This window comes from Haematobia irritans, chromosome 4 (genome assembly GCF_050003625.1).
Source record: "Haematobia irritans isolate KBUSLIRL chromosome 4, ASM5000362v1, whole genome shotgun sequence".
Taxonomy (NCBI): Eukaryota; Metazoa; Arthropoda; class Insecta; order Diptera; family Muscidae; genus Haematobia; species Haematobia irritans.
The window spans coordinates 182,946,069-182,970,346 of NC_134400.1; the positions used below are offsets into that span (position 1 = coordinate 182,946,069).

General features: G+C 33.6%; 2 protein-coding genes across 2 annotated transcripts in view; one reads left to right on the forward strand and one right to left on the reverse strand.

Moving 5' to 3' along the window:
- The window catches only part of LOC142234964 (uncharacterized), a 134,323-nt gene that overhangs the window by 11,698 nt on the left and 98,347 nt on the right, over positions 1–24,278 (forward strand). The gene's annotated exons all lie outside the window — the stretch shown is intronic.
- LOC142234968 (uncharacterized) lies at positions 917–2,942 on the reverse strand. The gene is made up of 2 exons (XM_075306175.1): positions 2,431–2,942; positions 917–1,630 (listed from the first exon to the last, which is right to left on the reverse strand). Exons 1-2 carry the CDS (start codon positions 2,818–2,820, stop codon positions 1,145–1,147), a joined length of 876 nt encoding a protein of 291 aa, XP_075162290.1. The 5' UTR covers positions 2,821–2,942; the 3' UTR covers positions 917–1,144.

A 24,278-nucleotide genomic window follows, 5' to 3' on the forward strand; every position in this document is an offset into this window, starting at 1 on the left:
GGCTAGATCGACGCAGGGACCCACCCTGAGCATTATTGCCAAAGACACCATGTGTCTATCTCGTCTCCTTCTGGGTGTTGCAAACATATGTACTAACTTATAATACCCTGTTCCACAGTGTGGCGCAGGGTATAAAAATATTCAATTAAATATTTAATTGGTTCAACAAAACTTTTATGTATTTATTCAACGACGTAATTGAAACAAAAATCAATCACAAAAACTAATTGTATCAATTAATTCTTTAATTTGAAAAACTAATATTTTTATAGACTTTGGTGATTGGTACTATAATTTATTTCAACATATATGTAACAAAGTCTATAAGACCCTAAAAACCTTACAAGAATGCGAGCAATAACATTACTACTCATTTCTGTGATTGAAGACATTCCATTTAAAAATTAATTGGATCAATTAATTTCGTGATTGAAGACAAACATTTTTTTTTCTGTTTAGTCAAATTTGGCGATTTATTATATATTATAATAGTTTATTTTTGGCTGTAGACAACAAATCGTTGTTTTACAAATGGTATGAGAGCTACCGTGGTGCAATGATTAGCATGCCCGCCTTACATACACAAGGTCGTGGGTTCGATTCCTGCATCGACCGAATACCAAAAAGTTTTTCAGCAATGCTGGTGACATTTCTGAGGGTTTCAAAGCTTCTCTAAGTGGTTTTACTGCAATGTGGAACGCCGTTCGTTCTCGTCTATAAAAAGGTGGACTCTTGTCATTGAACTTAAAATGGAATCAGGCAGCACTCAGTGATAAGAGAGAAGTTCACCAATGTGGTATCACAATGGACTAAGTGAGCCTGATACATAGGACTGCCACCTAACCTAACATATCATAACGGTATGAGAATCCCAAAATACTTCCATCCTATTGGGGTGTATACAAAATTTCCTATATTGAATTGGAATATCTCTATATTTTATTTATTAGTATTTTCTTTTCCTGCAATATTGATGCTTAAAAATAAATAAGTTTATTTTTCTTTTTTTTTTAATCTCCATTAATATAATTGTATGCGGTGTAATGCATTACATTTTACAAAATCTGTCAACAAATGATAGTTATTATCATTAGTTTTACATATTATAATTCTTTGCTTCTACAATGGATTTTCAAGAGACCCTCTATTCTAAATTCAGGTGAAGGTTGTAATTTGTGTTCTTCGCATTCTTCAATCTCTTTGGCGGCACTGTCCTTTTAACTACAATGGGTTCATCGTCAGCCGAATCAGTTATATAATATTTAAATTCCGATTCGCTACCTGTACTATCGACAGAAACCTCTTGAATGTCATCAACAGTCATTCCTAATAATTTGTAGGAATTCTCTTGAAGTTTTCCCAATGCAGCCTGATATAAAATTTCATTTATCATTCGATTAGCGTAAAGTTTTTGTTCGTGCTCTAAGTCTTCATATAAAGCTTCCCATGCGATACTTAAAGCAATTGCTGGATCAGTTCTTATGTGTTGTTGTTGTCGTCGCTGCACGTTATTGACATGTGGAACATTACTAAACTTTATTTTCTTTGGCGGTGGTTGTGATGGATTTGTTTTAGAAACTTGAAGAAGTTTAGGTGATGATGATACCTGTTGACGATTCTGGGGCTTACACTGAAAGTAAAAAGAAAATTATATAAATATATGTATGATTACATTGTAGATATAATTCGTAAGTCTTATGCGTCATTTGAAATCAATACGATTTAGTGATATCAAGCCAATTTTGGAAAAATATCCATATACTGGCTGATATGATGGATTTCATGGAAGAATTGGGTACAAAGCCCAGTTTTCACCAAACACCGATAAGTTTTTCAGCGGTGGATTATCCCCCCTCAGTAATGCTGCTGACTTTTCTTAGTGTTTGAAGGCTTCTCTATGTGGCTTCACCGCATTGTGGAACGCCGTTCGGATTTGGATATAAAAATGAGGTATCATGTCATTGAGCTGAATCTAGGATTGGGCAGCACCCAGTGGTAGAAGAGAAGTTTGCCACTGTGGTATCATAGTGGAGTGAGCCAAATATCGAGCTGCCGCTATACCTAACCTAACCTAGGGTAGAGTTAAGATCAGAAGTTATAAATATCTAATGGAACTTGATGGAAATATTAAAAAGTTATTGATTAAATTTGGATAGATTCAGAATTTCGGGGACCAAGAATAATGCAGGATTTTGGATTATTTGCCTCTAATGTCTCATTGTTAACTGATCAAATTCTGAAAAATAATGTATAACACAAACAGTAAAACAAACAAAATCGCAGTCACGAAAGAAGGTATAATGTTTGAGTAATCAAATGGCCCACATGGACAACGTTCCTTCATTAAATCTGTCAACCCCCAAGACAGGTTAGAAGTTTCAAATAGATATATTCCACATGGAGACAATGCGGCAAAAAACAATAGCATACCTCTTCCCCCATATATACTTCTTCTATGGCTGCCGTGGAATGGTGGTCTTCGTCATCACAATCATCTTCTTCGTCTATTAAAAAGTCCATCGTATCGTAGTACCACAGTGTTGGCCGGTATACTTCTTCTGGGTTCGTTGCTGCATTCCTACTCCTTCGAACTTTGACATACTCCCGACGGAAGCTTGTTCGTAAATTATTTATTTTCTTTTTCACTGCAAACATTGTAGCATCCTTATCAACTTCCTGATACTTAGCAAGCAAGAGATTATAGGCATTCTTCCGTAGATTTCTATTGCTGTATTCTTCTGACTCCTGCTTCCATAGTTCGGGTAGCGATTTATAGAGTTCTATAAATTCGATCCAAAATTTCTTTAAAGTGGCGGACATTTCAGTATTTTTTTAATGAATGTTTATGATGTTGTACAATTAGTCGGAAAATAATGTGAAGTTATGCTGCAGTTCTTTTTGTCGTACGACGAAATCAAATATGGACGCTCAAATTTAACTAACATCTGTTAAATCAGCTGATATATGTGATCTAATAACCGCAACTAAATTGAGACGTTGGGCGTACCGTTATTGAAAAACAGACATATTCTTGGGAATAAAAAATCATGTCCAATTCCAAGTTTGCATCAAATTTGAAACGTTTCCGTTTAGTGACATTCGATATGCAAATCTGCAAAGAAAAACTGACGGCGTCGAAAAAAGGCGTACAGAAAAAGCCGGATTAGAAAAATTGACCGCGTCGAAATAAAAGGCATACAGAATAAAGCCGTTCAGAATTAAAATAACAAATAACGGTTTGTAATAAGTAACCAAGCGAAAAAACAGTTACAACAAGTATATACAGCACTAAGTTCGGCCGGGCCGAATCTTAAATACCCATCACAATGAACCAAATACTAGGATTTCCTTTGAAATTTCAGGAGGGCTTGAGGACACTTCCCGAAGATAAATTTAAAGATTTCACCTATGAGGACTATATCAGATTCTGGATTTATAAGAACCATTTTTGTTTGAGTTTTAAGTAAGTGTGCAAGAAAATTATAAAATAACGTCTTGATTTGCAATCTAAATCTGTAGAAGTAAAATCTGGAAATTTTACATTGAGTTTCAAGCAATTTTCATGATCAGTGCGCCTTCTACACCCTCAAGAAGTGAAGTCGGTCTATATGGAGGCATTACCAAATGGACCGATAAAAACTTAATCCGATACACGTTTTTGTGAGCCTAAAATACCAGAATATTTACAATTTCAGGCAATTCAGATAAAAACTACGGTTTCTAGAAACCCAAGGAGTTAAATCGGGAGATCATTCTTATGGGGGCTATACTAAAATATGGACCGATACTCACCGTTTTCGGCACACCTCTTTATGGTCCTAAAATACCTCTAGATTTCCAATTTCAGGCAAATAGGATAAAAACTTCGGATTCTAGAAGCCCTAGAAGTAAAATCGGGAAATCGGTCCATATGGACCGATACTCACCATTTTCGGCACACCACTTTATGGTCCTAAAATACCTCTAGATTTCCAGCATAACTTGGAAATCTATAACACGGGAGATCGTGTTATATAACACGGGAGATCGTGTTATATAACACGGGAGATCGTGTTATATGGGGACCATACCAAAACATGGACCGATACTCACAATTTTTGGCACACGTATTTGTGGTCCTACAATACCTCTAGATTTCCAATTTCAGGTAAATTGAATAAAAACTGCGGTTTCTATAAGCCCAAGAAGTAAAATCGGGAGATCGGTCTATATGGGGACTATACCAAAATATGGACCGATACTCACAATTTTTGGCATACGTATTTGTGGTCCTACAATACCTCTAGATTTCCAATTTCGGGTAAATTGAATAAAAACTGCGGTTTCTATAAACCCAAGCAGTAAAAACGGGAGATCGGTCTATATGGGGGCTATACCAAAACATGGACCGATACTCACCATTTTTGCACACCTCTTTATGGTCATAAAATACCTCTAGATTTCAAATTTCAGGCTAAAAAACTTCGATTTCTATAAGCCCGTGACCCCAAATCGGGAGGTCGCTTTATATGGGGACTATATGAAAACCTGGACCGATATAGCCCATCTTCAAAAATTTCAGCACGATTGCTTCATTATTGAAGACTGTAGCGTGATTACAACAGACAGACGGACATCGTTATATCGTCTTAGAATTTCTCCCTGATCAAGAATATATATATACTTTATATAATCGGAGATCGATATTTCGATGTGTTACAAACGGAATGACAAACTTATTATACCCCCGTCACCATTCTATGGTGGTGGGTATAAAAACGGTAGTTTGGATCCCCAATTTTTTTGCTGGGTCCGTGTCTAATAACACTAGTTTACAAAAAAAAAAATTATGTACACTTGGTGAGAGGCAACTTTTCTTATGTATTTTGATCTGCTGAATTCGAAAAAATTAAAATTTTTTCATGGAACAGTTTTACTTTTCTGCCGGAAAAGTTTCATTGTAAAATACGATTTTTTTTTGAAAATTTGGCTTTTTCGCATCAATATTTTGATTGAACCACTTAACTTATCACAAATCCAATTATACACGATTATTCGTCATCTTAATACCTTTCATTTAAGTATGATCAACGATATAATCGGACATTTCTAAATCGAAATATAATTTGTTTAGTGAAAAAATAACGGTATATCTCAAAAACTGTTCCATAAAAATTTTAAATTTTTTTCGAATTCAGCAGATCAAAATGCATAAGAAAAGTCGTCTCTCATCAAGTACATTTTCAGTGTACACTAGTGTAATTGGAAATAAAACTGTTTAGTTTACTTTTCATTACTCTGACCACATTTTTGAATTTGACGGCATTTCTTAGAATCCCCAACACTTCGAAAAAGAGTCGTATACGATTGCGAACAGGCCATTTGTTTTAAAAATCCTGACATTTCATGAACTTGCTTAAAAAGGCAAATGGTACAGATCACTTCGAATAACCTTATTCGTTTTCCTGATGCTGATGGTACCAGCGTCTGCCAGCCAGTGGCATTTCTTAGAATCCCTATCACGTCGAAAACAGTCGTATACGATATCTAAATCTAATACCTAAATGTGTTCCAATATGACCCGTTTGTAATACCATCCATCAGTATATGCTTTTTAATATTTTTGTAAAAATTGGTCCACAATTCTATATAGCCCCAATATAAACCGACGCCCAAATTTCATCCGATCCGATTCAAATTTGGAACGTAATGTTAGTATATACCCTCTACACCCTCAAAAAAAATCGCTTCTTTAACATATGTTCCAAACATATTTTGCAGGAAGCACATATATTATTGGATACTGCCGAAACATAAATATGTTTGTTTTATGTGAACATATTATATGTTTGGAAGCATTTTGAATCAAAAAATATTATATGCTTGGAAGAATTTTTCCCAAAGACGATTCTGCTCATTGCCTAACATACTCGTAATTTTCACATCCACGAAATATTTTAGTTCGTGGCACCTTTTTCTGTAATACAAATAATGTTGAAGAAATTACACTTTTATAAATTTTTTAAATTTTACCTTTCGCCTGCACGGAGAATCGAACCGAGCACCATACAGTTTGTAAGCCAACACACTATCCACTGGATTACGTCGCTGTTATAGTCACCAGGAGATAATTATCGTTATAAATTACATTTATATAGCATAGTTTGCAGCGCCCACGAGCCCATGCAAACATAACATTATTTAACAGAAACATACATTTGTTTGCCACGTGGAGCAGTGGTTAGCATGTCTGCCTTGCATGCAAAGGGTCGTGGGTTCAATCCCTGCTCCGACCGAACACTTTTTTTATTTTTAATTTACACATTTATATTTATACTATATTAAATTTTTATAATGAAACTTCGAAATGTGGGTTATTAAAGATTTATAGTCAGTAACAGTGCTTGATATAAACGAAATTGCATGATTTTTGGATAAAATATTATTTTTTTATTGCAAAAATAACAATTTTGTAACAAAAAACTGTTTTTGGTACAAAACTTTAAAATTTGGAAGGAATTCAAAAACTCTAACAAAAGAAGAACGTGGAGTGGAGTATAAACATACATAAATAATTTTATAATATAAACATAAATTTAGTTAGGCGTGAACAGTTTTTACTAGCATTTAACACCGTCGCTCTAAAATGCCTTTTATTTTTCTTTAATAATTCATTCCAAAGAAAATAAACTTTTTAAATTGTTTTAGCTGCAAAACTCGAATTTAATGCCCGCTTTTATATTTGAAGGTATCCGTCAACTCCTCGTGGACTACTTATTAATAAAGAGGAACTAAACTTTGTTTTTATACATTTTACTGTGTAATTTTTCACTATTTCCTCCTTATTTCATTTTACTGTCCCAACTCTAAAAAGAGTATAGTGCCCTTTCGTTATTTTTATGAAGACCCCTGATTTCTTTTAATAAAAAACAATGGAAGATGAAGATGGGAAAATGGCAGCAGAGGGTATCAAACCATTGACGGTGTTCGATGCAAACGTGTCGTTTATGATTTTTTGTTCCACAAATTAAACTAAGAATAAAAAGAAATTTATATCAGGGAATGACGTAGAACAATCGGTCAAAAGTTTCTCATTATTATTTACACAAAATTTAACATCATTTGTGAGTTTTTAACAAAAAATATTGCAAATTAAAAATGAACGAACGTGTATGTATCGAACACCGTAAATGCAACTTTTGGTATGACGTCGCCCATTTTCCAATCTTCCTTTTCTATTGTTTTTGCTTTTAATGATCCAAGAAAATTGTGCTCAGAAAATTGTGCCCATAATGCAAAATGATAAACAAAACACATGTCCACACATACATAAAATGGTGCTCTCAAGGCGAAAACATATGCTGTTTGTTTTTCAAATGTCTATTCTCTTGGTTCCGAATGTCTATTCTCTTTATTCAAATTAAATAATATTTAGACTTAAGCATATCAAATTTTTGGCCTTATCATAAAACAATTTTCCGAAACAACATACAAGCGGTTTCACAGAAATTGTTCTCGTTTGATTCTTTGGCTGTTATGTTGATATCTTTCGTCAACTCTCCCGGTTTCCATCTCTATTTCTTTCTCTATACTCTCTCTGTCGCTTTGAATAAAATATCACAACATATGTATGCTTAGTCGAAATTTGTAAATTTATATATGTTTGCATTCACACATATGATTCTTATGAAATATTAATGCCACAAACATAGTATATTCTAACATATTAACATAGATGTCCCAAACATTTAGTGTTAGTTTAGGAACATTACATGTTTGCACTTAAATATATTGTGTTTTAAAATTGTGCCCGAAACACATTTTGTTTATATCGGAACATATGAAAAACATATTTTTCTAACAGTGTAACAACCATGGAGAAATTGGTCGATATCAGTCCATAATTATATCTACACGCACAGAAAAACCATGTTTGGACATGGTTGCCGCATCCATTTAATGCTTATCTAGAGCATGTAATTGCCGCGAAAACCATGTATTTTGTCTTTGTAAAAATAGTTTTCGAGCGGAGAAAAATGTATGGTGGCAATAAGCATTTGAATGGTTCTCAAATACCGCAAACATGTTCCATCATTTAAATGATAGAATTTGAGACCATTAAATGGTCGGGAAAATCATCAATTTTTTTACTTTTTTACAGGGAAAAAAGTATTTTTATAGGTTAAGTATAGACATGTCTAGAACCATTACATGGCCATAAAGACCATTTACATTTTTTTCGTGACCATTTAATTTTTTAACATGTTTGCAGCGAAAAGAATTTTATAAAAACATTGAGCAGGTACACACGATTTTCATTTTGCGCGTCAGTCGTCATTTTAAATCGTGACCATTGTCTTTTCATTCAAACAAAATTCTTTTTATCAATATAATAACTTTTTAGATGACAATTACATTTTTCTTAGAACCATGTTCACTGAGCCAACATGGTTGCAGGTTAAAATGTTACATGGTCGCCGCAAAAATAGCTCCTATCATATTATTTTGCTCTTCGAATTTGATTGTGACAATCATGTTTCTTCTCTGCATGTACTCTTTTTTATTAAACAAAGTCTTCATAATGACAAAGTTACAATTTAGTAGAAGAAGGTTTAAGATACTTTGCCATCGACATCCCAGCAAAAAAAAGCGTCGCCAAAAAAGTAATGAAAATGTTCTCTTTGGATCCGGAAGTGGTGCAAAATTGACGCAGAAGCGATGAATTTAACAAGGGCTTGTCATAGGACGGAAGTCCTCCATTTCAACAGCCGTTGCATTGAATTTGCATCACTTCTTTAGGTGCGATCCGAATTCAATGTTTTGGATGTAAATTTAAAAATTCTGTGACATTTTGTCAAATAAATAATTTTTATAATTTTTTACAATTTTTAATGGATTCTAATGCTTGTCGGAACCGTTTAACCTCAAATATTTTCAAAAATTCACAGTTTTTTCAGATTGGATTTAGAATTTTTGTCGACAAAATTTTAATGATTTGTACCATTTTATGAATTTTTACTCTGTTTTTAACCTATTTGAAAAAAAGTTAAAATTATCCAATAAAGGTATGAAAAACCCAAGTTATAAAAAATTGAATTGAAAGAACTTCCTGGGTAGTTAAAATAAAGAACATCATTGGGAGTGCATCTTCCGGAAGTGCTTTTAAAGTTGTGCCTTTGGAAGAACTTCCAAAATTTTTTGCTGGGATCTGTTACCTCAACCCAAGTAATTACATTGAGCATAACAGTCTTTCCCAGCAAAAAAAGCGTCGCCAAAAAAGTAATGGAAATGTTCTTTTTGGATCCGGAAGTGGTGAAAAATTGACGCAGCGATGAATTTAACATGCGCAGAAAAAAAATTCATGAAATTTTTTCCAATTAAAATCTTAATTGAGTTTTGAAAAATATTCAATTAAAAATTTAATTGATTCAACCATTTTTGTAATTGAAATAAAAATCAATCACACAAATTAATAGTTTCAATTAATTTTTTAATTGGATCAATTAATTTTTAATTGACTGTCAATTAATTTTTTAATTGATACTATCATTTCTGTGATTGAAGACATTTCAGTTAAAAAATTAATTGGATCAATTAATTTCGTGATTGAATCAGAAACATTTTTTTTGTGTATGGGCTTGTCATAGGACGGAAGTCCTCCATTTCAACAGCCGGTGCACTGAATTTGCATCACTTCTTTAGGTGTGATCCGAATTCAATGTTTTGGATGTAAATTAAAAAATTCTGTGATATTTTGGCAAATAAATAATTTTTATATTTTTTTATAATTTTTAATGGATTTTAACTCTTGTCTTAAACGTTTGACCTCAAATATTTTCAAAAATTCACAATTTTTTCAGATTGGATTTAGCATTTTTTTCGACAAAATTTAAATAATTTGTACCATTTTATGACTTCTTACTCTGTTTGCAACCTATTTGAACCAAAAAAAAATTAAAATTACCCATCAACAGTATGAAAAAAAAAACATGTTATAAAAAATTGAATGAAAAGAACTTCCTGTATAGTTAAAATAAAGAACATCATTGGGAGTACATCTTCTGGAAGTGCTTTTAAAGTTGTGCCTTTGGAAGAACTTCCAATTTTTTTTGCTGGGTTAGTGAAATTTTGTACGCAATCCATACATAAGATTCGGTCTGGCCGAAGTTTTGGCTGTTTTTTGTTTGTTTCCTTTTTGGCCAACTTGGTGGTATTTTGAGGACTTGTTATGAACATATTTGTATGCACATTAATTTTTTTATACCCTCCATCATAGGATGGGGGTATATTAACTTTGTCATTCCGTTTGTAACACATCGAAATATTGCTCTAAGACCCCATAAAGTATATATATTCTGGGTCGTGGTGAAATTCTGAGTCGATCTACGCATGTCCGTCCGTCCGTCCGTCCGTCCGTCTGTTGAAATCACGCTAACTTCCGAACGAAAAAAGCTATCGACTTGAAACTTGGCACAAGTAGTTGTTATCGATGTAGGTCGGATGGTATTGAAAATGGGCCATATCGGTCCACTTTTACGTATAGCCCCCATATAAAGGGACCCTCAGATTTGGCTTGTGGAGCCTCTAATAGAAGCATATTTCATCCGATCGGGCTGGAATTTGGTATATGGTGTTGGTATATGGTCTCTAACAACCATGCAAAAATTGGTCCACATCGGTCCATAATTATATATAGCCCCCATATAAACCGATCCCCAGATTTGGCTTGTGGAGCCTCTAAGAGAAGCATATTTCATCCGATCCGGCTGAAATTTGGTACATGGTGTTGGTAGATGGTCTCTAACAATCATGCAAAAATTTGTCCACATCGGTCCATAATCATATATAGCCCCCATATAAACCGATCCCCAGATTTGGCTTGCGGAGCCTCAAAGAGAAGCAAATTTCATCCGATCCGGCTGAAATTTGGTACATGATGTTGGTATATGGTCTCTAACAACCATGCAAAAATTGGTCCACATCGGTCCATAATTATATATGGACCCCATATAAACCGATCTCCTGATTTGGCTTGTGAAGCATCAAAGAGAAGCAAATTGCATCCGATCCGGCTGAAATTTGGTACATGGTATTGGTATATGGTCTCTAACAACTGTGCAAAAATTGTTCCACATCGGTCCATAATTATATATAGCGCCCATATAAACCGATCCCCAGATTTGGGTTGCGGAGCCTCAAAGAGAAGCAAATTTCATCCGATCCGCCTGAAATTTGGTACATGATATTGTTATATGGTCTCTAATAACCATGCAAAAATTGGTCCACATCGGTTCATAATTATATATAGCCCCCATATAAGCCGATCCCCAGATTTGGCTTGCGAAGTCTCCAAGAGAAGCAAATTTCATCCAATCCGGTTGTAATTTTGAACATGGTGTTAGTATATGATCTTTAACAACCGTGCCAGAATTGGTCCATATCGGTCCATAATTATATATAGCCCCCATATAAAACGTTCTCCAGATTTGACCTCCGGAGCCTCTTGGAGGAGCAAAATTCATCCGATCCGGTTCAAATTAGGAACGTGGTGTTAGTATATGGTCGCTAACAACCATACAACAATTGGTCCAATCACACAAAAATTGGTCCATATCGGTTCATAATCATGGTTGCCGCTCGAGCCAAAAATAATCTACCAAGATTTTATTTCTATAGAAAATTTTGTCAAAAGTTTATTTCTATAGAATATTTTGTTACAATTTTATTGCTGTAGAAAGTTTTGTCAAAATTTTCTTTCTATAGAAAATTTTGTGAAAATTTTTATTTCTATAGAAAATTTTGTGAAAATTTTATTTCTGTAGAAAATTTTGTCAAAATTTTATGTCTACTTTGTCAAACTGAATTATATACGTATTGGATCGATCTTTTTTGATTTAATATATACCACGTTTGGACTTACATACAATTTAGAAGATGGTGTTAGGAGGTTTTAAGATACCTTGCCATCGGCAAGCGTTACCGCAACTTAAGTAATTCGATTGTGGATGGCAGTGTTTAGAAGAAGTTTCTACGCAATCCATGATGGAGGGTACATAAGCTTCGGCCTGGCCGAACTTACGGCCGTATATACTTGTTTGATTTAATATATACCACGTTTGGACTTACATACAATTTAGAAGATGGTGTTAGGAGGTTTTAAGATACCTTGCCATCGGCAAGCGTTACCGCAACTTAAGTAATTCGATTGTGGATGGCAGTGTTTAGAAGAAGTTTCTACGCAATCCATGATGGAGGGTACATAAGCTTCGGCCTGGCCGAACTTACGGCCGTATATACTTGTTTTTTTATTAAAATGTCTCTTTTGAAGAAGAAGTTTCATAATATTTGGTAAATTTTCGTACTTTTAATAAACTCTTATTGTAGAGTAGTTCGGAAATTTTCTTAAATAGCGTCCACTATATACTATTTGTCTCTCTACCATATTTAGTTGGACTCATACTCACGGTTGCCACTCGAGCCAAAAATAATCTACCAGAATTTGTAGAAAAATTTACAAACAAAAACTACCAAACAAAAAATTCTTATTTTGCAAAATTTTATTTCTAAAAAAAAAATTTCAAAATTTTATTTCTATAGAAAATTTTGTCAAAATTTTATTTCTAAAAAAAAATTTTCAAAATTTTATTTCTAAGAAAATTTTGTCAAAATTTTATTTCTGTGCAAAATTTAGCCAAAATTTTATTTCTCAAAATTTTATTTGTATACAAAATTTTGCCAAAATTTTATTTCTATAGAAAATTTTGTCAAAATTTTATTTCTAAGAAAATTTTTTCAAATTTTTATTTCTGTAGAAAATTTTGTCAAAATTTTATTTCAAAGAAAATTTTGTCAAAATTTTATTTCTGTAGAAAATTTTGTCAAAATTTTATTTCTATAGAAAATTTTGTCAAAATTTTATTTCTAAAAAAAATTTCAAAATTTTATTTCTAAGAAAATTTTGTCAAAATTTTATTTCTGTGCAAAATTTAGCCAAAATTTTATTTCTCAAAATTTTATTTGTATACAAAATTTTGCCAAAATTTTATTTCTATAGAAAATTTTGTCAAAATTTTATTTCTATAGACAATTTTCTCAACATTTTATTTCCAAGACATATACAATTATACAAATCTACCAAACAGTAAAAAATCTTCTATTTTTGGTAGAATTCTACCAACTGTGGCAACCGTGCTCATACTTCCAAACCAAACCAAAAATTTTTTCTATAGAAAATTTTGTCAAAATTTTATTTCTAAGAACATTTTTTTCAAAATTTTATTTCTAAGAAAATTTTTTCCAAATTTTATTTTTGTAGAAAATTTTGTCAAAATTTTATTTCTAAGAAAATTTTGTCAAAATTTTATTTCTGTAGAAAATTTTGTCAAAATTTTATTTCCAAGACATATACAATTATACAAATGTACTAAACAGTAAAAAATCTACTATTTTTGGTAGAATTCTACCAACTGTGGCAACCGTGCTCATACTTCCAAACCAATCGCTTTATGAGCACATACCATGAACTTCGTATATAAAAGTAGAATGCCTAATATAGCATCATGAACAACTCTAGATATCTTATTTCTTTGGACTGATTATCATCCATCCCATATCCCAGGGCAATTAATCTCTTTCGAAAGAACCCGGGGAAGTATACAACGACAGAGAAGCTACGAGAGGCAAGGAATGAAAATCGATAATTTCTTAAGGACATTGCTACGTACGTACGAAAGAAATATAATCCTAAAATGGCATAAGAACCCTTGGGGTAATACAAAACACCATCGTACCATGGCCAAATTATACAGGAAAGAATAAATGATTTTCGTTCACAATGTACTAATATACCTAACAGTAGTAGCGATAATATCAACCCCTAAAATGAAATTATACGGAACGTTATCCGGAGGATATTATAGCAAGGCAAACCAGACCAAGGCAGGTCACTGTACCGTATCACAATATAGAGAACACTACACAAGGACATTTGCGTTCGCATTGAAGATAACTTTTTGTATGTGTTTGTGTATAAGTGTTCATGTACATGTGTATGTATTGGAAACACATTGAAATATTATATATACATATGCACTATATATATGATAGTAAAGGGAAATTCTAGGGTATTAGGACCATTACATATCCCTAATGAATGTTTTCTTAACATTAGGGGAAAACTAAGTTCTGGTAAGAATTAATTATCTTATGGCATGGTGTATAATCATGTATCGTTGCAAGGGTTGCTCCTGTTAGGAACTAAAAGAATGAATTTATCAACTGGAATAGGACTAGCTCTGTAGATCCTCCCCGGACCTGAACTCTGCTATTAATAACAAACACTGACTACAAACTATTACAGCTTATCTTATTAGTTTTTTGTTGTACACAAAAACTTTTTTTTGCTTTAATCACGAAATTAATTAATCCAATTAATTTTTAATTGAAATTGCTTCAAACTAGAGGTGTGCACGTGACACGAAATTGTCGTGACTCACCAAAATGTTCGTGACTTACGTGTGAGTCGTGAGTCAAGCTCATGGCAATGGCGTGAGTGTGCGTGATTAACAAACCCAAATGTCGTGTGTGAGCCACGAAAATATTAACTTCGTGAGTGTGCGTGAGTAAAGATTTACGCTCACGAAAAAAATCCAGCTCACCAACATAAATCGATTAAGAATTAAATTCATTTACAATTTTAGTGACACCTTGGATGTGAAGAGTGTAATAACGCTCTCGATTTTAATAATGCTCATGTTTTCAGACACGTCGCTAAGGCAAATTACTCAAAAAATTGTGACTCACGATATTTTTCGTGAGTCACGACATTTTCGTGCGTGAGTGTGCGCGAGTACAAATTTTCGTTTCTTGAGTGCGCGTGAGTCCTACCAAACAATATCGTGCGTGAGTAAGATTTTTACGTCGTGAGTGTGCACATCTCTATTTCAAACACGGAAGTTATAAAATCCATCAACGACACCGATTAAAACTTAAACTAAAAAAAAAACAATTTTATCATACTAGGCTAGGTGGGCTTTATTAGCCGCTAAAATAGAAAATTTTATTACAAATTGGAATTGGGGAATGACCCATAGCAAAAAATGAAAAAGTATATATTATTATTATTATTATTATTATTATTATTATTATTATTATTATTATTATTATTATTATTATTATTATTATTATTATTATTATTATTATTATTATTATTATTATTATTATTATTATTATTATTATTATTATTATTATTATTATTATTATTATTATTATTATTATTATTATTATTATTATTATTATTATTATTATTATTATTATTATTATTATTATTATTATTATTATTATTATTATTATTATTATTATTATTATTATTATTATTATTATTATTATTATTATTATTATTATTATTATTATTATTATTATTATTATTATTATTATTATTATTATTATTATTATTATTATTATTATTATTATTATTATTATTATTATTATTATTATTATTATTATTATTATTATTATTATTATTATTATTATTATTATTATTATTATTATTATTATTATTATTATTATTATTATTATTATTATTATTATTATTATTATTATTATTATTATTATTATTATTATTATTATTATTATTATTATTATTATTATTATTATTATTATTATTATTATTATTATTATTATTATTATTATTATTATTATTTATTTAATCACAATATAAGAACAATAAGAATTATATTCTTTTATAGTTCATAATATACCATGAGTTTAGTGAACTGCCTGAATTTATTCTGATAATTGGTTGATAGTTTTGCTGCAAGTAGAGGATGCTGATGAGGAATGTGGTAATTCCGAAACGTGCGTCCATCCAACCATCATGCAGTCTATAGGGCTTTGCCCAAATAAATTTGACAAACATTGTTTTCCTCTGTTGGTTAAGCTACTCTTGTAGTTTAGTCAACACAATGGTTTTAAAGCTGAGATCAAAACAACAAAAAAAGTATATTTTCTTTGAAATTAATTACACTAGTTTAAACTGAAAATGTACATTGGATGAGAGTTGACTTTTTTATGTATTTTCATCTACGGAACTAGAAGGTTATGAAAGTTAAAACTTTTTATGGAACAGTTTTTGAGATATTCAGTTATTTTTAGATTTTCGCCCCCTTTTTTACTAGACACGGAAACTTCTTATTCTTGCACAAAAAGCGCGGTATAAACAGAAAAAAAGTTAAGTGTTTTGGAAACTTCCATTTCTGTTATGAACACATGTTAAATTTTGTTTCGATCTGGCAACTCCTTCATATACAAACAGGTGTTCAAAAAAGACGCATCCGCAATTTTTTTACAATGGAAAAATTGGAAATGCGTGCTGTCATTAAATATTTACAGAAAAAAGGTTCGGGACAAGAAATTCATAATGATATGGTGAATGTGTTAGGTGAAAGTGCTCCTTCATATGCAACAGTAAAAAATTGGGTTGCTGAATTTAAACGTGGTCGTACAAGCATTGAAGATGAACCACGTATTGGACGTCCAAAAACAGCAACAACAACAGAAATTGTAACCAAAGTGCATGATATGGTATTAAATGATCGACAAATGAAAGTGCGTGAAATTGCTAATATCATGGCATCTCAAATGATCGATTCCATTTAATTTTGCATGAAGAACTATGAAACAGCTTTCTGCAAAATGGGTGCCGCATTTGTTAACAGTCGATCAAAAACGCATAAGAATGAACATTTCTTGTTCATAATTTTAAGCGAAATAAACTGGATTTTAAGCGTCGTTTCATAACTGTTGATGAGACATGGATCCACCACTATACTCCAGAGACAAAAGAACAATCCAAACAATGGACTGAAGCTGGAGGAAGTGCCCTAAAGAAGGCAAAAACAATTCATTCGGCTGATAAGGTTATGACAACGGTTTTTTGGGACTTCAAAGGTATTTTATTGATTGACTATCTGCAAAAGGCTAAAACAATAAATTCAGAGTACTATTGCAACGTCCTGGCTTACAACACAAAAAATAATTTTTCATCAAGACAACGCACCAGCGCACAAGAGTGTTTTAACAATGGCTCAAATCAACGCAATAATGTACGAGTTGCTTGACCCCCCACCTTATTCTCCTGATTTAGCTCCCAGTGACTTTTACTTGTTCCCAAATCTAAAAAAAAATCCTTGCTGGCAAGCGTTTTACCTCAAATGAAAATTCAATTACAGTTGTAAACCACTATTTTGAAGACATTGAGGAAAACTATTTTAATCAAGGGATAGAAATGCTAGAAAAGCGTTGGACTGAGTGTATTGAAGTTTCAGGAGATTATATTGAAAAATAAAAATATTTTTGAAAAACTAACTATTATCTTTCATTGATAGGCTAAGAAGTTTCCGAACCGCCCTCGTACGCACACACAGAAACAAACTCATACAACTGAGATGTTTGACTGCAGAAAAAGTTTTTCAGCTATACGAGAATTAACTATAAAAAGCGACCATTTAACGATTCGTTAGTTGTTTGGTCAGTGGTCAGTTTGTAAAGTCGATTGGTCGATATTCTCTCCCCAATGCATAAATTTTCGAAATGTGCATCGCAGTTGTTTCGTGTAACCATCTTTTTGTAACTATAACCCGCGCTCAACGAGTAAAGTACGTATGCCATTTTTGGCTCATTGTTTCTACTTTCCCCTCAATACAGGGGAGGGACTCACCAACTGTCTATATGACGACTCACATCGGTTGTTTGCCTGTGGGGCTTAGGTGTGTCATGAAAACCATGGACTGTATGTTTTGGGGTCATTAGCAGATGTCGAGTTTATTTGGTTGCTTGGCTGTCTTGTTTACTTATTTGGGGGGGTTTCGAAATCATTCTTTATGGGGTTCTCTAAATAGCTAGCGATATAAACACTTGATGCCTCTCCCCAACCGCTCATATAAGCACCGTTTTTTTGTGGTGTCAACATTTTAGCTATATTTACGAAAAAGGCAGAATTTTATCAGTTTCAGATTTCTAGGGGAATGAAGAGAGCACATAATATAAAATAATAAAACGATTGGGCATATTTTCACAGTGAAAATATAGTATTTTCAGCTCAATGATGTTTAGCTTTTCAAAAGAATGCAGTTTCATTACTCGTTATTGGTTTGGTTGGCGACATTACTGAGTGTTTCAAAACTTCTCTAAGTGGTTTCACTACAATGTGGAACGCCGTTCGGACTCGGCTATAAAAAAGAGGTCCCTTGTCATTGAGCTTAACATGGATTCGGGCAGCACTCAGTGATAAGAGAGAAGTTCACCACTGTGGTATCACAATGGACTGAATAGTCTAAGTGAGCCTGATACATCGGGCTGCCACCTCATAATTTAACACCTACAATTTGTAGACTGCAACGGCAAACGATTTAAAATTTTAATAATAATATACTAGAGGTGTGCGCGTGACACGAAATTCTCGTGACACGCGTGATTCACACGTGAATCACGTGAGTCGTGAACAAAATCCAAAACAAGTCTCGTGAATGTGCGTGAATGGGACTAAAATAAATATGTCGTGCGTGAGAAATCAAATCGGTTCGTGAATGTGCGTGAATAAAATTTCTGCGTTGTCACGCTCACGAAAAAATCAAGATTTAATTCATACTCGTATGTTAAATGAAATTAATTTAGCTTTCGAACTATATTCTATTTTTGATGTTTGTTACCTTTGCTGATTTCCGTTTGGAAATGTCGTGAGGCTCGTGAATTTGTCGTGAATCACGAGAATTGTCGTGAATCGTGCGTGAACGTGAGTCCTTAAAAGTAGTTCGTGCGTGAGCATGCGTGAGTACTGGTTTTCATTTCGTGAATGTGCGTGAGTGGGATTGGCTACAACATGTATCGTGCGTAAGCGTGCGTGAATAAACATTTTGCTTCCTGAATGTGCGTGAGTGTGAGTGAAATTTCAGTCCCGCGCACACCTCTAATTTATACCCACCACTATAGAATGGTGACGGGGGTATAATAAGTTTGTCATTCCGTTTGTAACACATCGAAATTTTGCACAAACTCGTCTTTTGTCTGCAGGCAGGTCAAGTTCGAAGATGGGCTATATCGGTCCAGGTTTTGATATAGTCCCCATATAAACCGACCTCTCGATTTGGGGTCTTGGGCTTATAGAAATCGTAGTTTTTATCCAATTTGCCTGAAATTTGAAATCTAGAGGTATTTTATGACCATAAAGAAGTGTGCCAATGGTGAGTATCGGTCCATGTTTTGGTATAGCCCCCATATAGACCGATCTCCCGATTTTACTTCTTGGGCTTATAGAAACCGCAGTTTTTATTCAATTTACCTGAAATTGGAAATCTAGAGGTATTGTAGGACCACACATACGTGTGCCAAAAATTGTGAGTATCGGTCCATATTTTGGTATAGCCCCCATATAGACCGATTTCCCGATTTTACTTCTTGGGCTTCTAGAAACAGCAGTTTTTATTCAATTTACCTGAAATTGGAAATCTAGAGGTATTTTCGGGTCATAAAGATGTGTGCCGAAAACGGTGAGTATCGGTCCATATTTTAATATAGCCCCCATAAGAACGATCTCCCGATTTAACTCCTTGGGTTTTTAGAAACCGTAGTTTTTATCTGATTTGCCTGAAATTGTAAATATTCTGGTATTTTCGGCTCACAAAAACGTGTATCGGATTAAGTTTTTATCGGTCCATTTGGTAATGCCTCCATATAGACCGACTTCACTTCTTGAGGGTGTAGAAGGCGCACTGATCATGAAAATTGCTTGAAACTCAATGTAAAATTTCTTTTACTTCTACAGATTTAAGATTTCAAATCAAGACGTTATTTTATAATTTTCTTGCACACTTACAAGAGATGTTAATGATTCCTCTAAAATTCAAACAAAAATGGTTCTTATATATCCAGAATCTGATATAGTCCTCATAGGTGAAATCTTTAAATTTATCTTTGGGAAGTGTCCTAAAGCCCTCCTGAAATGTCAAAGGAAACCCTAATATTTGGTTCATGGTGGTGGGTGTTTAAGATTCGACCCGGCCGAACTTAGTGCTGTATATACTTGTTTTTTTTTTTTACTTTGTAAACCGATTTTTTAAATTAATTTGATTTAAAAGATTTATACCTTAAATTATTTTGTTTTATCTGCTTTTCAAATTGATATCGTATTATTATATATTTTTATTCAATTAAATTTTTATGTTAAAATGTATCACTACTGGATTTTTTCACGAAGTTTGAGAACACATTTTGTACTTTTTACATTCTTAAATTTTAAAAAGTCGCTGGGGGCAGATCTGGAGAATACGGTGGGTGAGGAAGCAATTCGAAGCCCAATTCATGAATTTTTGCCATCGTTCTCAATGACTTGTGGCACAGTGCATTGTCTTGGTGGAACAACACTTTTTGCTTCTTCATATGAGGCCTTTTTGCCGCGATTTCGACCTCCACTGTTGATGGTTTTTCCCTTCTCAAGATAATCGATAAAAATTATTCCATGCGCATCCCAAAAAACATAGGCCATTACTTTGCCAGCGGACTTTTGGGTCTTTCCACGCTTCGGAGACGGTTCACCGGTCGCTGTCCACTCAGCCGACTGTCGATTGAACTCAGGAGTGTAGTGATGGAGCCATGTTTCATCCATTGTCACATATCGACGGAAAAACTCGGGTGTATTACGAGTTAACAGCTGCAAACACCGCTCAGAATCATCAACACGTTGTTGTTTTTGATCAAATGTGAGCTCGCGCGGCACCCATTTTGCACAGAGCTTCCGCATATCCAAATAGTGATGAATGATATCACCAACACGTTCCTTTGATATCTTTAAGGCCTCTGCTATCTCGATCAACTTCATTTTACGGTCACTCAAATTCATTTTGTGGATTTTTTTGATGTTTTCGTCCGTAACCACCTCTTTCGGGCGTCCACTGCGTTCACCGTCCTCCGTGCTCATTTCACCACGCTTGAATTTTGCATACCAATCAATTATTGTTGATTTCCCTGGGGCAGAGTCCGGAAACTCATCATCAAGCCAAGTTTTTGCTTCCACCGTATTTTTTCCCTTCAGAAAACAGTATTTGATCAAAACACGAAATTCCTTTTTTCCATTTTTTTTTTCACAATAACAAAAGTGGCTTCTCTAAAGACGCTCTATCTCACAAACTAATTGACTTACAGACGTCAAATTTTGACACGAATCATTTGATGGTTGGTACACAGAAAAAAATATCATCAAAATATTTGGAAGACTAAGTCAGTTAAAAAAGTGATGAACATTTTTTTAAATTTTTAATTAAAATTTTTTTTCAAACAATCAATTGTTAATCCATATAAAAATTCTAAGCCAATTCAAAATGTAATTGAAAATAGTTCCCTTTTTTAATTAATAAATTAATTGATTTTTGCAATCAACATCAATTAAATTTTTAATTGAATCAATTAAAAAATTAATTGAAATTTGGCAATGAAATCAATTAATTTTTTAATCAATAATTTTTTCTATGCCCAATTAAAACTATGATTGATACTATCATTTTCGTGATTGAAGACATTTCAATTAAAAAATTAATTGGATCAATTAATTTCGTCATTGAATCAGAAAAATTTTTTTTTGTGTGTACTATATAAAAATAATATGCATTTAATACTAGCGACGCCATCTATGTGTCAGACCGGGGACTTATCAGCCAACCTGTTAATCTCCTGAAACTTCAATACACTTAGCCAACGCTTTTCTAGCAATTCTATCCCTTGATTAAAATAGTTTTCCTCAAGGTTCTCAAAATACTGGTTTACAACTGTAATTGCAACTTCATTTGAGGTAAGACGCTTGCCAGCAGGGAATTTTTTTAGATTTGGGAACATGTAAAAGTCACTGGGAGCTAAATCAGGAGAATAAGGTGGGTGGTTAAGCAACTCGTACTTTAATTCGTTGATTTTAGCCATTGTTAAAACACTCTTGTGCGCTGGTGCGTTGTCTTGATGAAGAATTATTTTTTTGTGTTGTAAGCCAGGACGTTTTTCTCGAATTTGTACATTTAATTGACCCAAAAGGTTGAATTTATTGTTTTAGCCTTTTGCAGATAGTCAATCAATAAAATACCTTTGAAGTCCCAAAAAACCGTTGCCATAACCTTACCAGCCGATTGAATTGTTTTTGCCTTATTTGGGCCACTTCCTCCAGTCCATTGTTTGGATTGTTCTTTTGTCTCTGGAGTATAGTGGTGGATCCATGTCTCATCAACAGTTATGAAACGACGCTTAAAATCCATTTTATTTCGCTTAAAACGATCCAAACAAGCTTGAGAAATGTTCATTCTTATGCGTTTTTGATCGACTGTTAACAAATGCGGCACCCATCTTGCAGAAAGCTTTTTCATCTGTAGTTCTTCATGCAAAATTAAATGGACTCGATCATTTGAGATGCCCATGATATTAGCAATTTCACGCACTTTTATTCGTCGGTCATTTAATACCATATCAGGCACTTTGGCTACAATTTCTGTTGTTGTTGCTGTTTTTGGACGTCCACTACGTGGTTCATCTTCAATGCTTGTACGGCCACGTTTAAATTCGGCAACCCAATTTTTTACTGTTGCATATGAAGGAACACTTTCACCTAACACATTCACCATATCATTATGAATTTCTTGTCCCGATAAACCTTTTTTATGCACGCATTTCTAATTATTCTACATTCAAATATTTCACCCAGCGGCGTAAATCGAGAGCACTTTCGATTTAAAGCATTCACGGAGCCCTTATTCTAGAGGCAATACTCATACGATTATGTCTTATAAAATAATCTCTTTGGTAAGACCTATTCCTTCTTAACAAAAAAAGTTGATACTCATTCATCATTCATTGCAAAAACCAGGCCTTAAAAAAGGTCATTATTTACTAAGATCGCTATCCCTTTTCTCGTAGCATACTTGTCGAGGCCTTTTGAAATGGCTTATCTGGGACATGTGTTTAAAGACACATTTTAAAGAACTCCTAATAGGCCTTGTGTGGTATTGTGAATTACAATGTGTTCTTGCAAGTTGCAACGAGGTAAAATAAAACGATTTTTAAAAAGCAACTTATATTCTCATACCAAGCTCTTATAATTTGCGAGACCTTTGAAAAACCCTTATGCCGTAAGCCAATTTATAAGTTTTTCGACAACAAATCACAAACAATATAACGGCTTAAAAAAGCAAGTCATGTTCTCATATGCGCACTTCTATAATCTAAGAGACCTTTGATAAGCCCTTATGCCGTAAGTTTATAAGTAACCGAAAGTTAACAATAAAAATAATTTTGCACAATTTAAAGCAACACATGTTTCTGCATTCGGATTTGTGATTTCGTTGGAGCAAGTCGCGGTGTTTGTTTTTATAGCCTAAACCACATAGTGGCCAGGGTATAATAAGTTTGATCTGCCAAAAAATGTGCCTACCAGAAATATTGATTTTAGACCCCATAAAAAATATACCGATCGACTCAGAATCACCTCCTCAGTCGATCTAGCGCTTGGTGTCCGTCCGTCTATTCATGTATTTGTTGTTCACAGGATTCCGATCGCAATTATAAACCGATTTTGATGAAATGTGGTACAGGGAGTTTTTTGGGCCCAAGGACGAATGCTATTGAATTTGGAAGAAATCGGATCAAATTTAGATATAGCCAAGGCCGTATTCAGGGGGGGATGAGGGGGATCAACTCCCCCCCCCCCCCCCCCCGAAATGAATGAATATTTTTATATAAAGAAATATATATTTTTAGCTGCATAGGTTTTATTTTGAAAAACGCTTACCTATAAAACACAAATCATAGAATACTAAAGGGTGATTCTTTTGAGGTTAGGATTTTCATGCATTAGTATTTGACAGATCACGTGGGATTTCAGACATGGTGTCAAAGAGAAAGATGCTCAGTATGCTTTGACATTTCATCATGAATAGACTTACTAACGAGCAACGCTTGCAAGTCATTGAATTTTATTACCAAAATCAGTGTTCGGTTCGAAATGTGTTTATCGACAAATTTTGTTCAGCGATGAGGCTCATTTCTGGTTGAATGGCTACGTAAATAAGCAAAATTGCCGCATTTGGAGTGAAGAGCAACCAGAAGCCGTTCAAGAACTGCCCATGCATCCCGAAAAATGCACTGTTTGGTGTGGTTTGTACGCTGGTGGAATCATTGGACCGTATTTTTTCAAAGATGCTGTTGGACGCAACGTTACGGTGAATGGCGATCGCTATCGTTCGATGCTAACAAACTTTTTGTTGCCAAAAATG